Source organism: Drosophila busckii, chromosome X (genome assembly GCF_011750605.1).
Source record: "Drosophila busckii strain San Diego stock center, stock number 13000-0081.31 chromosome X, ASM1175060v1, whole genome shotgun sequence".
Taxonomy (NCBI): Eukaryota; Metazoa; Arthropoda; class Insecta; order Diptera; family Drosophilidae; genus Drosophila; species Drosophila busckii.
In genome coordinates, this window is record NC_046608.1 from 17,045,788 (window position 1) to 17,062,582 (window position 16,795).

At 39.5% G+C, this 16,795-nt stretch overlaps 1 protein-coding gene across 1 annotated transcript; it reads left to right on the top strand.

The window, feature by feature from the left end:
- The first annotated feature begins 2,019 nt into the window (after positions 1-2,019).
- On the top strand, positions 2,020-6,306 carry LOC108607191 (pyruvate dehydrogenase phosphatase regulatory subunit, mitochondrial). The gene is made up of 6 exons (XM_017997850.1): positions 2,020-3,664; positions 3,725-4,022; positions 4,090-4,303; positions 5,203-5,356; positions 5,442-5,557; positions 5,646-6,306. Exons 1-6 carry the CDS (start codon positions 2,119-2,121, stop codon positions 6,099-6,101), a joined length of 2,784 nt encoding a protein of 927 aa, XP_017853339.1. The 5' UTR covers positions 2,020-2,118; the 3' UTR covers positions 6,102-6,306.
- The last annotated feature ends 10,489 nt before the right edge of the window (positions 6,307-16,795 follow it).

Genomic DNA, 16,795 nt, shown 5'->3' on the forward strand with positions numbered 1-16,795 from the left:
AAAATATTCAAAATTCATAAGAAATTTTATCTCTCTGCTGTGCAGATGCAAATAAAACAAACACACACACACACACATAGAAACATATACATATATATATATGTGAAGAGAAAAAACATTAGCAATATCCCGAAGTTAGATGCATTTTCGCAAATGTTGTTAAAAGCAAATATTTTGCATATATAGTCTATATAGAGTAACTGCAGCTGTACAGAAAAAAAATGTTTACCTCGCCCCCGCTCTTCAACCACGCGCCCCCCACCAGCAATCAACAGTTCCCCCCACACACACGCACTATCTCTTTCTCGCTCTAACTAGCTAGTTTGCTCTTTCTAACGCATGCAGCCAAAAAGTTGTAAGTTGCACTTAATATAAAAATACTTGCTAAATCACATTCCACTTAAGCATTTGTATACTAAACTCTCTTTTCACTTCAACAACCCGAAGAAGAAGAAGCAGAAGCGTGCAGGTTTTTCCGCAGTTCCCTCCACAGTTATATACATGAGATATACATATATAGTCACAAATTGTTGCACATAACAAAACTACGCTCAATGAATAAAGCATTATTAGTAAAATGCATGCAATTTTTGAAACAAGTTAACAACCAACACCGTAATTAGTTCATACAGCCTTTCAAGCGCTGTAACCTTTGTATATAATTATTATATATATACGATTAATATTAAACTTAATAAGTAGGCGCCAAGCATACAATTTGAATTACCACAAGTCATAAGCAAATCAATTGTTTAAGCCGTGTCGGTCTGTATTTATAACAAGTGTTTTGACTGTGTTTTTTTTCGTCTTGTAGGGTGCCACGAATCGAAATGTTTCAGCAAGTAGAGTGTAGTGTAGTTTGTAGTGTAGTGTCTCAACTATAAGGCCAAAATAGTTTTTAAATACACCAAAACATTATATTGTATGAGATCATAACTGAGAATTACCAAATAAATGCGTCAAGCACTTGGGCAGGTATTTACATACTTACATAAATATAAACAAATAATAATTATATTTCTTATTGAATATAAACAAAATACAATTAAACACAAAATGGTATATATATATATGATAATATAAAATAAAAGAAACGTATGTAATACAAAATGCAAAAGAAAAATTCAAAAAAAAAAAAAAAGAATCAAACTTCAAAAAGTGTTTAGACGTTTTAGCACTCTTTCTTACTTAACAGATTTACTCCAAGGAGCAGCATTGCTATATACGATTTAAAAACAAATATATAAAACTAAAATTTAATCGACACATATAGTAAGCGAGATCAAGACGAATTTTAGTGAACGCCGTTTTTAAGTAATTTAAGCTGTAATTGTAACAAGTTTTTTGTTTTTTACTTACTTTTTGAAACTTTTTCTTCTTGGCGTTTCCTTAGCGGAAAGAAGTTGGTTTCCTTAGCCAAAACAAAGCAATGCCGTCTTGCGTTTTGTTTTTGCTCCAAAATCCTGTTAAACATTTCAATGCATATATAATAATAATTATTGTAATAACAATATAAGTCTGTACATTTGTTAACATTTCTAAACTCATAAGATCTAAGGCAAACCCAGCGTACATCTACACACATATGTCGTCTATGTAGCTGTAGTTAAACCAAATTACAATTACATGAAAATGAAAATGAAAATGAAAAAGAAGTTAAGAAAACCAAAACAGTGTGAATTATACAGTAATGATTAATTAATTGATTGATAAAGATAATTGTTGAGAGCATTATTGCTGCTTTAAAATCAAAAACAATGAAACGGAAAAACAAAACAAATAAATGAAAACAAAATGCAAAATGAAATAATTATATAACAGTTGTGAACAAATTATATTTACATAGCGTATAAATAAATTGCATAATTGATTTAAATGGCGCGCGCATTTCATTTTCAAATCCCACTAAGTCAGCTGACTCGCGAGCGCCATCTTGCGCTAGCAGCAACAGCTGTTGTGGCGGATTATCGATAACACTGCTCGATATACGGCCATATGCAAATAAGCAGTGAGCAAAAGAAGCAGTGTTAAATAAATAAAGTAAATAAGCGACTTTCGCAATTGGCCAAAATAAAAAATAAGCACGCGAATTAAAGCAGCAAAGCGGAGGCCATAAGAATGCATAAACTACTCCGCGGCGTTGCATGCCAGCATGCCGCCAGCTGCGGAGCCATAGCACGTCGCCAGCTGGGCTGTCGTCTGGTGTCGACCGCTCAGGATGCGGCCGATGAGCAGGTGTTGAGAAAGCGTAAGTTCCAGCCACAACAGGCCGTGGAGCCCGATGAGCAGCCCACTGTGCAGCTGCCGAGCAAGGCAAGTGTTGTGGTATGCGGCGGCGGCATAACAGGCGCATCCGTAGCCTATCATCTGGGCCTGGCCGGCTGGGGCGGTGAAACGCTGCTCATTGAGCAGGACGGCGTGGGCGGTGAGCTGCCGTGGAGCGCATGTGGCTTGGCTGGGCGTTTCGAGCCGAGCTATACGGAGCTTAAGCTGGCAGAATACTCCATAGATCTGATCAAGAAGCTAACGCAACGTGGACTGCCCACAGGCTTTCGTCAGGTGGGCAGCCTGAATCTAGCGCGCAACTTTGATCGCATGACTTCGTTTCATCGCATGAAATCGCTGGCAGTGGCCTGGGGCATGAACTGTGAGATTTTAACGCCAGAGCAATGCCAACAGCGCTGTCCGCTCATCTCGCTGGAGGGCATTGAGGGTGGCCTGTGGATACCCGAGGACGGTGTATGCGATCCGCGCCAGGTATGTTTGACCTTTATAGATGAGGCCCGTCGCCTGGGCGTGCGTGTTATCGATCACTGTGCGGTAAAGAAAATACACACGGAACATGGCAAAGTGGCGCGCGTGGAGACGACAGCGGGCGATTTGGACTGCGATTACTTTGTCAATTGCACTGGCTTTTGGGCGCGCGAGGTGGGCACGCTGTCCAAGCCGGTGGTGAAGGTGCCGCTCAAGGCGGTGGAGCATCATTATCTGCACACAAAGCCCATAGCAGATCTGGATCCCAACACGCCCTTTGTGCGCGACTTTGACGGACGCATATTCTTTCGCGAATGCGAGGGACACATACTTGCCGGCGGCTACGAGCGCGAGGCCAAGATGGTCTACGAAGATGGCATTGTGCCGCTCTCGCAGGAGGCGCGACAATATCCACCGGACTGGGATCACTTTCACGAGCTGCTCGATGCGCTGCTGCAGCGTGCGCCCTCGTTTCGCGAGGCTTCGCTGGATCGCTTGACCAACTCGCTGCAGGTCTTCTCGCCCGACTGCAAATGGATTTTGGGCGAGGCGCCCGAAATTCAAAACTATTATGTGGCCGCGGGCAACAAGACGATGGGCGTGTCCGCTTCAGGCGGCATTGGACGCGTGCTCACCGATCTCATTACGAAAGGCTCCACCTATTTGGATTTGCATATTCTTGACATCAATCGCTTTCTGGGCCTGCACAATAATCGCAAATTTCTGCGCGATCGCTGCAAGGAGGCGCCCGGCAAACACTTTGAAATCAACTATCCGTTCGAAGAGTTTCAAACAGGACGCAATCTGCGCATGTCGCCCATCTATCCGCAGTTGAAAGAGGCGGGCGCTGTATTTGGCCAGTCCATGGGCTACGAGCGACCCAACTACTTTGATCTGCACGACAAACAGGGTGAGGGTTGTGCTTAAAAACTGAGCCGTTATTCATTGCTAATGCTTCCTTTGCTTGCAGATGAGTTTGGACTGCCGCGTTTTCGCATCGCTCAGACGCGCACCTTTGGCAAGCCGCCCTGGTTTGACCATGTGGCCGCGGAGTACAAGGCGTGCCGCGAGCGCATAGGCATTGCCGACTACAGCTCGTTCACCAAGTACGACTTTTGGTCCAAGGGCAATGAGGTGGTTGAGCTGCTGCAGTATCTCTGCTCCAATGATGTGGACGTTGCCGTGGGCTCCATTATACACACGGGCATGCAGAATCACAATGGCGGCTATGAAAACGATTGCTCGCTAGCGCGTCTGTCTGAGCGTCAGTGAGTCCTTTCAGCTTATGCATATGCGTATATAAATTTAAACTAAAATATATTTCATATCTAACAGCTATATGATGATTGCGCCCACCATACAACAGACGAGATCCATGTGCTGGATACGCAAGCATATGCCAGCGCATCTGCGCCCCAAGGTCAATGTGGCGGATGTGACATCAATGTATACGGCCATCTGCATACTCGGACCCTATTCGCGCATCCTGCTCTCGGAGCTCACAGACACTGATCTCACACCCAAGAGCTTTCCCTTCTTTACGTACAAGGTGAGCGTCCCTAGTCATAGTCGGCCATCTGCTGGAGAGTTGGATCACTGCTAACTGTCGCTGAGCTGCCCAAGTAAACTTAGTCCTTCTAGACTGAGCGTTACCCCATAGGGGCAAAAATATTAGCACAGCACAGTTCTTGCCACAAATTCATACTATATTCATTAAATCGCTGCACAGTTGAAAATTATGCCGCAAGCTTTTCCTAGTCCAAACTGTAAATACTCAAAATATTATATTTGCACTTTCCATTCCAATTGTGCAAAAATACGTTAGAAAATAAGACAAGCTTTAAATCAAGAAAATAGGAAAGTTAATGTTTATTTTTTTTATTACCCAAGGCAGTTTGCAATATTTAATATTACATTGTTTCAAATACTTTGTATGTTATCAATGCTTCTTCTAAGAATCTAAGCTAAGAGTAAGCAAGCAGAAGCGTCAATATTTATCATTTAATAATTCGCAAAAATCATTTAATTTATTGTAAACAAACTAACAGCTATAGCTTATTAGTTATTTATGCTTTTGCTTGCATTACTTTGACAATTCAAATACATTTAACTCTATTTTAGCATTAATAATTAATCATATTAAGTGAGTTATTCTCAAAATTCAACATATTTATTTTGTATTCTCTACTATAATTAATTGTGAAATTTGCAAGCTGCTTCTGAAAATTTCCTTTTTCAATTCTTACTGAAACATTTAGTATAAGTTTATAAATTTTATTTGCAGTTCGTATTAAGCTTCAAATCTCAAGCACTTTCCATGCTAATTTAAATTTTAAACAAAACTAACTATAACAGGCTTACAATTGTTGGGAAAAGTGTAACCAATTGAAATCAGAGTTCAATCAAATTGTGAAATAGTCAACTAAAACTTTTGTGTGTTTCAAACAGGAGCTGGATGTGGGCCTGGCCGATGGCATACGCGTGCTAAACATAACGCACACTGGCGAGCTGGGCTACGTGCTCTATATACCCAATGAGTATGCCCTTCATGTCTACGAGCGTCTCTACCAGGCGGGTCAGAAGTTCAACATACAGCATGCAGGTGAATATATATAGATATATATATATATATATATTTATTTAAAGACAAGTGTGTTTGCTTAATCTCGTTTAATCGCCTTTGGCAGGTTACTATGCAACGCGCGCGTTGCGCATTGAGAAGTTCTATGCATTCTGGGGGCAGGATCTGGATACGTTTACCACGCCGCTGGAGTGCGGGCGTAGCTGGCGCGTCAAGTTCAATGTAAGTTAAGCACGTTGCTTGGCTGCTTGACTGCTTGGCTGCTTATTGTCTTAACTTTCTGTTTTCTGTCTGCTGTGTCTGGGTATAGAAACCGATTGACTTCATTGGCCGCAGTGCGCTGCTGAAGCAGCGGGAGGAGGGCGTTCGTCGGATGTATGTGCAGCTGCTGTTGAACGATCACGATCATGAGGTGGACATGTGGTGCTGGGGCGGTGAGCCGATTTATCGCGATGGCGTCTATGTGGGCATGACCACAACCACTGGCTATGGCTATACGTTTGAGAAGCAGGTCTGCCTGGGATTTGTGCGCAATATCGATGCACAGGGCAATGAGCTGCCCGTAAGCAATGAGTACGTGCTGTCCGGACACTATGAGGTGGAGGTGGCTGGTGTGCGCTTTGAGGCCAAGGTCAATCTGCATTCACCCAACCTGCCCACCAAGTTTCCGGATCGCGAGCGTGAGGCCTACCATGCGACGCGCGACAAACCTGACCAGGCAGATCTGCTCTCGTTTAGTCCAAGCCTAACGATGACGCCACAGTGAGCCGTCCACACAACACACACACACACACACACACACTTGTTTGTTATTGTTGTTGGTTGTTTGTACGTTTGAGTCTCAATTGCAAAGCGATATTAGTTTAAAAGGATGAAAGTTCAGCTGAGTGAGAAAAACATTGTTTGCTCAATATACACACATATACATACACATATATATATATTTATATACACCACACATACACACACATATATACCATATATATATATATATCATAGCTGTTAAGTTGCAATTCAAATTGTTAATCAATGAAATTCTTTTTGGCAAATAAGCGTTATAAATATTTTCAATTACTTATGACTACAATTACAAATAAGTGAAAACTAATTCGCAATATAATTATGTCAAATGCTTGTTAATTATTTTTGATTGTGATACAAAACAAATATTTTAATATATGTATGTACAAATGTCTACAAATAGTTGATGCTGTTAAAAATAATAATTGTAATAACTTCTTGTAATAATTTTCAATAGTTGTATTTGAACAAAAGCGAAAATATTTATAATTTAAACATTATTTACTTATTATAGTTATTTAACAGCTTTGATATATATATATATATATATTTGAAATGAAATGTATTTTAGACCAATCTATATGTAAATAGTTTGTATTTAATTTTGTTTGCTGTAACTTTTTTTCTAACATTTTGTCATTGTCAATTAAAAATTGTAAAATTATTGGACTTATGCTGCCAAAATTTCAAACTAACGTAACATTTACTTTAGGCCAAATATTTGCGGCTGTTTTGCTTGCTTAGCAGGGGCCATAAATATTTGCAACAATTAAAAGTTGCAGCACTGTTGTTGATATTCGCAAAAATAAACGCACATGTAAACGAATCGAGTTGCTCTTAAACATTAAATATAAATAAATGAATATATATATTTTATATTGCCTACTATGACAACGATTTATATGCATTGTTAACATTTATATAGCATATTATATACAAAATATATATTTATATACAAACTATGAAATACGAAATAAAAGAAGAATCAACTTGTTTATACAAATCACAGCTGTTGGCCAATAAGCAAGCGGCTTAAACTTTGCGCTGATTTGCATAAAGTTAAAACTTAGTTTTCTCTCTCTATCTGTGTGTGTGTGTGTGTGTGTGTGTGTGTGTTTGTTAGCCCAAGTACTTACTTGTGTTTAGCCAAGAAATTCAGGCGTGTGCTAATGCTCGAAAACTTGGCTGCCCCAAAAGATCTTTTGGTGCACATGCACCACCCACCCACTACAGCACCCCCCTGGGGGCAGCACACAAGACTTGGACAACATAGACAAGCGGCTACTGTTGCTCCTCAGCGGCAGCAGCAACAGTTGCTGTTGTTTTGGTTGGTTGTTTGCTTGTCCTGGGGGCACTTTTGGCCACGCTCGGTTAGCTTTCGGCCTGGCTGACTGGCTGACTTGGCCAAGTTGGCCAACTTCAACTGTGTAGGATTACAAACTATCTTTTTGTTAGTAATTAGCTGCACACGATAAACGTGACATTATTATTGTTGCCCAGTTTGTGTTGTGAGTTGTGCAAAAGTTTTGTCGGTTCGAGCAGCAGCAGCAGCAACCACAGCACAGTCTCTCTCTCTTTCTCGCTCTCTCTCTATCTATCTGTCTCTAAGCGTTGCCCATTCCCCAATTCACTTTTTCAAAACCAAAACATCTTGTTGCCGCTGCTGCTGCTGTTGCTGCTGCTGCTGCTGTGCCTTGGCTTGTCTACACACTGATTGCTGTTGTTGTTGTAGCCCATTTGAATTTTGGCTCAGTGTTGTGGGCTCCTACTGTTTGGGAAGGACCGTTTTACAAATGAGCATTTGTTAAATCAAAAATTCAAGTGGCAACGCCGCACTCGCCGGCGCCACACAGTCAGTCAGGCCTATGCCTTGGAGTTGGTCAGAGCCAGAGCCACAGCCCCAGAGTCCATTGGCTTACAAAGAAATTATCAATTTTCAAAACTGGCCATCACAATCACATCTCTCACATCCTTCGTTGCCTGCCCAGTTGGGTCGGGGCCTAGCCTCAACGCTTCATCGCTCCATCGCTCCATTGCTCCATGGCGGCTTCATCATGTTTTGTAATTTATGCCCATTTATTGTGTGGTTGCTTTCCTACCGCATTTCATCTTGTGGTTGACCAGTTCAACATGCGGCTCAAAATATTTGCATATGACGTTGCCAGCAAAGCGACCAACCGACCAACCGACCGACCGACAACTATCCAACAACCAATCTCCCTACCAGACCAGCGACTCTAACCGACTATCCGACAACTGTCTAAGGTCAATTTGTGGCCAGCTGTTGGCTTTCAAAAACTTTATGCTTCATACAATACATTGCATGCATTGTTTTGTATATTCTTATGCCATACGGCAATTATACGATTCGTTTGTCAATTCACCAACCAACCAACAGTTACGTACTAACTATGGGCAACTATTGATAAAGAATTGTTCAGAATTACAGCTTAACTTATATAACGACTAAGTACTTATAGCTAAAAATGTTATAGAAATCAATTGCAGATTTCATATAAGCTTTAGTTTATTAACTAACTGTATGATTAAACTGTTTTGATTTGTACATTTTAGATGAATATAATTGCATTTTAATTATTATTTATTAAGTTTTCAAAGTTGAAAATGTAAAGTCTGCTGCATTTGTTTTAAAGTCATAGCTTGGCCAATAATCTCTCGATTATGCAACTGTTAACTTAAAGTGTTGCTTTCATTTTGGATTCTAAAACTTTCAATTTTATGCCTTAATTTCTTACTTTCAAATGCAGTTTAATTAAAAGGCTTCTCATAAGTATATTAAGCCATAAAACTTTGAAGTCGCACATCCTTTTGTTGAGTTAGAGCTTATCAAAGCTAGCAAATATTTGGCTCTGTTTACTCTTTTGTGTGTAACTTTGCTTAAATCATTTAAAATCATACATTTTTTTACTCATTTAAATTGTTATTACCACGCCCACAGAAAGTAAAATAAAACATTTCAATCGTACATCCTTTCGCTGAGTTATAGCTGCCCAAAGCTTGAAATTAAGACAGCTCAAGCCTGCGGCATAAGTTTTTAAGTCATAACTTGGCCAATAGTCAGACGATTGTGCAACTGTTAACTGTTGCATGCAACAATGTTGCATCATTAGAATTTGCATCGATAGAGCCTCGTCCTGTGAGTGTGGCGAACTAAAAACTTTTAAAATACGCCAGGATATGTCCAATTTACTATGCAGGATAGCTCTAATTAACGCTGATGTCCTTTGCAGCAACAGGATAAGGATCATGGCAAATGATGCTCTAGATCAAGCACTAACAACTGTTAATAAATAATAACAACTACTAATACAATTTTTGTTTTAACAAAGTTTTGTTGGCTAAAAGAAAGTCTGAAGAAGTAAATATAATATAATTATAAATTTACAAGCTTAATTTTGAAATAAATTACATTTTGTTAAGCATTAAAATATAAATATATAAGCATTGAAACATAAAATTTGTTTGTACAAATTATTGTTACAGCTACAAAGATTTAAAACAACTTTGAAAATCAAAATACTTTACAATCATTTGTGTTAAATGAAAATAAATGTTAAATAAATTTAAGTAGCAGCCAAGTTGCTTGCTCTATTGAGGTGTAGGTCCTGTCTGTGCGTCCAGCTGCTGCTCCTTGGCCAGCTAGCTAGCATCTTGGAGCTGTTGGTTACCGCCGGCTGCTGCCCATGGACGTCTCCAGTTGAGTTGATAAGAATGCATTCAGTCATGCTGTTCATCATGATCTAATATAATAATAAGTGAGCTAATTAAAGAATGCATAATGCACTTGCAGCTCATTTGCTTGGATTAGAATTGGAGCATATAAATTGTTAGTAGAGATATTTATATGAGAGATTTATTCGAAAACGTAAATAATTATTGAAATTGAAATAGCAAATAAATGATATATGGCAAATCAATTTCGTTTTCTAGGCAATTTGCAGTGAAATCAAAGACAATCTTGGGAGAAAGAGAAACAGAGAGCATATGGCTTATTGTTGTTTGCAATTGTTGATTGAATACGCTTTGGAAATTAGCAATGAATGCTACGGCTCAAGCAGAGAGAAATTGTTTTCTCCAGCGATTTGAGATGCAGCTCAAGAGCCAAAATGCCAAATATTTGTTTGCCGCTGGTCAATTCGTTGTATCGAATGTTTACATCGAAATTAACAAAAGGGATAGCTGCTCCCCCATCGAGACAACGGTTACTTGAGCTCTCGATTGAAGGAGCGAAGGAGAGAGCAAGCGATGCGATTAGTTTCAATGTGGATAATGATGTCAGAAATCTCAGAGACCAGAGACCAGAGCCCAAGCCGCTGCTGCGTATGTAATGCGTCTCATTAGAGGCTAAGCCTAGTGGGTGGCTGGAGTGGTTTGGGTGGTTGGTCGTTTCGGTCGTGTGTCTGACGCTTGCCTTGGGCTTTGGGCTGTGACTGGCCAGGCCGAAAGTAAAAAGCAGCAGCAGTATTTTGTCGATGCGGTCGACATCGACAAGCTTTTTGTTTGTTTGCCTAATTTTCCACGTTGATTTTCTAGCCGCAAAGCAAATGAAACGCAAACGCTCGCTGCATATTAAGCAACTAATTTAATTTGAGAACGAGAGACAACAAAACACAACGAAAAAAAAAAAACAAGACAACCCTCGTTGGCTGTTGCAACCACAAAAAGCGGCTTAGGGTTACCGACGATGAAGCTTAAATGCTTCATAATGAAAAGCTGTGATAACTTGTGGCTTGACTTTGATTTCTCAAGTGCTTGATTGTCTGTCAATATATACATATATACTTAAAGTCTGATAGCTGCGGGCAGGCGGGCGGTCGGTCGGGCGTTGGGAATGGCAATGGGATTAGAATTTTCCAGCTTGTCGCTGCCACACGCGCAAGTTCAACACTTGAGAGCTGATGCCTGATGATTAGTGGCTAAGAGCCTAAGCCTTTGATTGGCAAGCCGCACCACCCACACCATCCAGCCACCAACCCAGCCAGCACTTAGGCACAAAATTTGCTTATGCGACTTTTATGCGGCACTCAAAGCAAATTGCATTTCAATTCGCTGGGTGTTGCCAAAGCAAAGTGCAAAAAAAAAATCAAAATCAACTCAATTGCCCAGGCACAAAGTCAAGCTACACTTTATCTGTCTGTGTGTGTGTGTGTGTGTTGGTGTGTGTGTGTGGGTGGCAGCGAGAATTTTGCATGCGACGAGTTTGTCTCGTGATTTATGCGCGAGAGGGTTGCAACTGCTTTCGAAGAGGCGGCGTTGGTGGTGGCGGGGGGCATGAATAGTCAAAAAGACGTTAAAAAAAAAGCGAACTTTACGTTGGCAGCCAAAAAGCCAGCAGCCAGTCGCAGGCGTCAACAGGATGCGATGCTGTTGCCACCCAACAGCAATTCCCCCACCCCCCCACACACACTTTTAAAGCCACTGGGGTTGGCAAGACGCAGCGACTGGCGCTGATGACACTGTCAGTGTCACTGTCATTGGCAGCGTTAACTGCTCTTCACTACCCTCCCCACACTCCACACACCACACCCCCACCCCCGCCCTTCTCTCTCTCTCTCTACTTTTCTCACGCATGCAGACAATTGAAATTTGTATTTTCATTTTTATGGCTTTTGGAAATTAAATTGTTGTCGTTGTGGCAGCCGCATGCAAAATTAACTAAATGCGCGCCGTGCTTCCTCCCAAACCCCCCACCCACCACCCCCCCATCCGAAGCCATTTGCATAGACATTAGCCTAGCTGCGCTGAAAGAATCGAGCAAGAGGTGTGACCTGTCGCCCTTATTGTTGCTGCTGCTCTTGTTGCTGTTGTTGTTGCTGTTGTTGTTGCTGCTGCTGCTATTGTCACTTTTGTTGCTGCTGCTGTTATTGTTATTCCACAAGCACCCGCTGCGCTGGCGGCCGGAGGCATTTTGTTTAACATTTGATTGTGGTTAAGATTACACGCAGCTGGATTCTGAGCCAAATGCCAAGCAGGGGCAACATGCAACAGCAACATAGATGCCACACCAAGTGGCCGACGCCGCCGCCGCAGCAAGTTTCTGCCAGCAGCATAACTTGCATTGATTTTGCACTTGGCTGAAACTAAAAATGGCACAATTAATATTTTAGTTTTTTGGCTTGACTTTCCATTTACTCTTTGAGCTCAAATCCAGAACAAATAGAGACAAGTGCTGATCCCAGATATAATTTTGGTGGGCAACCTGTAAAGCATAAACTTTTATTAATAATTGTGCTATAGGTTTATAAAAATAAATACATTTTTATATACAAATCAGCAAGCAACACCTATCTTAAACTTTTACTATTGCTAATTTTTGTTATTAAAAATGTTAACAAAATTTGTATTTTATTTGAAAAACAAGAGCAAGAGTCTTATGAAAATTCAAATCAAAATGTAAAAATCTGTTGATTGTTTTTAGTAGTAAATAAAATATGCAAAAACTTTCCTGTTAAGCATTAATATTGTTCAAATTTGTTATTCTAATTGTTAGCTATCATTTTATAATAATGAATATAATAAGTATTTTTGAATTCATATTTGTTTGTTTCATATTGTTTTTTAATTTAATGCAGCTGCATTGCATTTTATATATGCAATGTTTGCATTTTTTTTTTAAATAATATATAATTTGTTAAATATTGTTGTTGTTTGAAGCAAACAAAACTGAACTAAATTTTAGTAAAATTTGTTGCTTGCTATTAAATGTCTGTTAACTAAGTATGAAGCAGTAAAATGTTTTGTTTAAGGCAGAGCACGCATCCAATTTACAATTGGCGATGCTTATCCAAGCAACTAACAATAAGAAGCAAAAGTAGCACAAAAGGACTGGGGTGGGGGCAGGTCCCGCATAAAAAACTAAACACAATCAATCGATTAAAAAGTTGCACAATTTGAAACAAAGATCGAGGCAACACCGTTTACAGTTTGAGAATGACAGAAGCGGGGGGTGGACCACATAGAGCGCTGAAGCACGCCCCGGGGAGTGCCCGCAGTTGAAATTGAGATGGACGCTTGGGGTAGCAAAGTATTTAGCATCTTTTATAGTTTGCTTATCTTGATATTAAATTGCAATAAAAATACAAAATAAAATGAAAAAAAAGAAGAAAACTGGCGCACATGTCGTTTGTTGGGTGGCTGAGTGGGTGGCTTGGGTGTTTGCCTTTAAGCGGCATGCAAAATGTTGTAATGTAGCCAGACTTGTGGCAAGGACACACACACACGGACACACGTGCCACTTGCCGGTCAAGTCAAACAACAAGAAAAAAAAGGAGAAGAGATTCAAGCAAAGACCCGAAACCAAAAAAGAATTGAAAAAAAAAGCCAAAGGAATTATTGTATAAGAAAAGTAAAAGGGCCAGCGCCGGGACGGCACAGGACGGGACGGGACGGGACAGGACATGGAATGGACCGTAACGAATGCTGCGGGTTCCGTTGATTTCACAACAACAACAACAATCAGTTGAGCAGCAGAACAATTGCTATAGGCAGGATGAGCACTTGGGTGCTCGCTGCTGTCCACGCGCGTTTCAAATCCCTTTAGCTACACTGTTTCAAAATTAAATATTTACATTTCGTATGCGACGGGATGTGGCATGTGGCATGTGCGGGCAAGTGAGCACATATAAGGGTGACCGCCTGTCCGCCTGCCCGGTGGTTGTGACTAACTTACACTACACTACGCTACACTGCACTACACTACACTTGCCACAGCTCAATCAGTCAGCCAGCCAGCCAGCCACAAACGTCGGCATTAAGTTCACTTACTTAAAGCTAAGGCTTAACTTTAATAGCTTAACTTGCAACTTCATTTATCGCATACATTTTACATAATATATATATAGTATAATTTAAATAAGTTCGACTCCTGCAGGCATTCTTCATATAACAAATTTTGTAGCACACTTTTAGGAGTGCAAATGAATATAAATTCCAAATATTTTTTTTAGTATTTTTTCGATACATTATAAATTAGCAATCGGCTAATAAACTAATTGCTTTCCTATATAGAGGCTTATTTTTAATATTTTCTTATTTTCATTTAGCTGTTTGTTGATACTTATTATTTATTTGCATCTATTTTTAAGTTTATTTTTATAAAAGTAAAGCTAATAATGAAACATAAGTACATTGATTGTATTGTATGCAGGTAAATCGTATCATTTACGTCTTGTATATAACATATATTTTGCTTCTACAATCAACTTTATAGCGATTAAGTTAGTTTTTCATAATTCATTTAAGTTTCTTCTTAGGCTTTTATTTAAATTTGACTTGCTTACGCTTCACAATTAATTTTACTTTACAATTTTAGTTTCTTATGCTGCTCTAATTAACTTTACTTTTATATAATTATTTATATGCATACATATAGATATTTATTTTAGCTTTGGCATTTACGTTTTTTACAGTACATGTATAAATTTTTTTATATTTTCTTTAAGTATCTATTTATTTAATTTTTTTTATATATAAGTGATGAATAAAGATGTAAATAAGGCGCTATACATTTTTACAAATTCTTATTACTAATTTAAGGAAAACAAAAATACATATCTGAATAAATTGGAATTTAAAAAAATATTACCTTATCTACAAATATATTTATAACTTATACTATATATATTTATGTTCTATAATAGTTGTAGCACAATATATATATATGAATTTATTTTTATCAATAAGATTCTTTGCATAAATTTATTTGTGCTGCTTACATTATATTTTCTTCTCACCCACCCCTCTAAAAACATTCTTCTGCTACGCCACTGCGGTTTCATAAGAATTTCCTCATCTACTCTGCTCACACACACACACACACACACACACATACATGCGTACATATGATTTGCGCATTTTGATTTCCATTTCCATTGCCATTGCCAATTGTTGTTCCGGTTGCACGTTTACCGCTATCTAAAGCGCCAATCTAAATAGTTATCTATACAAATACACACACATGCATATGTAGCTGTGTGTGTGTGTGTTCATGGCGATTTGGCGTTTATTTCGTAATTTGTTAGCGTTAGCAAGTTTAGTTACGGTTTATGCTTGACATTTATTTTATGAGCGTGAAAATATAAAGCAGTGCAGCAAGTTGCAGGTGGCAGCAACACCCGCAACACGCACACACACACATAGACACACACACACACAGCTATAGCTTAAGCCAGTTTTGATTGGTTTTTATTGATGAGCAGCGATTTGCCACGCATTGTTGTAGAATTATTTATGCTTTTGGTTGAAATTCATTTGATTAAATCTAAAGCTAGCGAATCTTTTGTTGTTGCACTTACAGTTGCTGCCGTCTCAGTCGCTTTTGTTTTCTTGCAGCGCATGAATTATGTTATCAAGCTGGAAAGGCATAGAGAGTTATTGGCCTATAAACTAATCGCATAATGGCACAAAAGTAATTATACCTGCTCATCCTGCTCGGGGCAGGCCTGAATCCTTTTGTGCAACAGCAACAGCAACTATGCCGCATGCATTTCCATTTCCTACTGATTTTTCCAGCTAGCTGCAGAACTATGCGCCGGCTTAGCCGCTTCACTGCAGCCCAAGGAAGTGAAAAGACAGAGAGCGCAAGAGCAAGAGAGAGAGAGAGAGAGAGCGAGAGCGAGCGAGTTGCATGGCTTTGTTTTGTGCAAAAATTAAAATCAAGCTGTTGATAGCAATCACACACTTGAGGTAGTAGTCGCTGCAAAAGTGATGAATGGTCTTGACAGTCGGACGGACAGACAGGCGGACAGACGGACGGACGTACGTTTGCGACGTCTCTAGGATGTATGCATCGGTGGCAACGCCATCATATAGCTCGACTGTTTCCGGCTGCAACAACGGACTACTGAAGACCGCAACGTTGCCGGTTACCGCTTCCCATTCCCATTACCATTCGACATTTGCCATTTCTCTCTCTCTCTCTCTCTCTCTCTCTCTCTCTCTCTGTGCCTTTCTCTTCTCGGGTTGACATCCTAAAGGGCTTGGCCGTAAGCCCATAGTCGCAACTATAGCCTTAGCCATAGCCAGTGTTTGCCCAAGTGGCGTTGGCTTTGTTATTCTCCGCTTATTGTTGTTGTTGCTGTTGCTGTTCCTTGTTTGTTAATTTTTGTTTGTTTAGCGTGCACTAATTGAGTTTAAGAGTCCTGAGTGGCCGCCGCCGCACAGATGCCGCAGATAAGTCCAACTAAGCCGCACTTAAACTTGCAGCATGCCCCTTCAATGTTGCTCAGCTGAAAGATCTCTCAATTGCCTACTTAGCTGCATTTACTTTCATTTGATTTGTCAATTACCTGAATTGGAATTAAATCAAATTAAAAACAAACAAAATCGTTGCCAAAGGCCAAAAATCTGTGCAAATGTTTTTTGTTTTAAATGCAAATGAGCAATACTTAAGTTGAAAATATATGCTAAAACTTAAAAGTGCTAACATAAAAATGAATGCAATTAATTGTGAAATACATATAATATATAAGTAATAAGCTATAATATATTAAATAAAATGAAAATGTGACGTATAAATTTAAATAAGAAATTATCTAACTAAGAAATACAATAACTATTAATAATTAACACAAACCCAAACCTGATTGGGTTTTCTCCAATCCTTGCAACGAATTTTGGGTCTGTTTAAAACTCCCATCT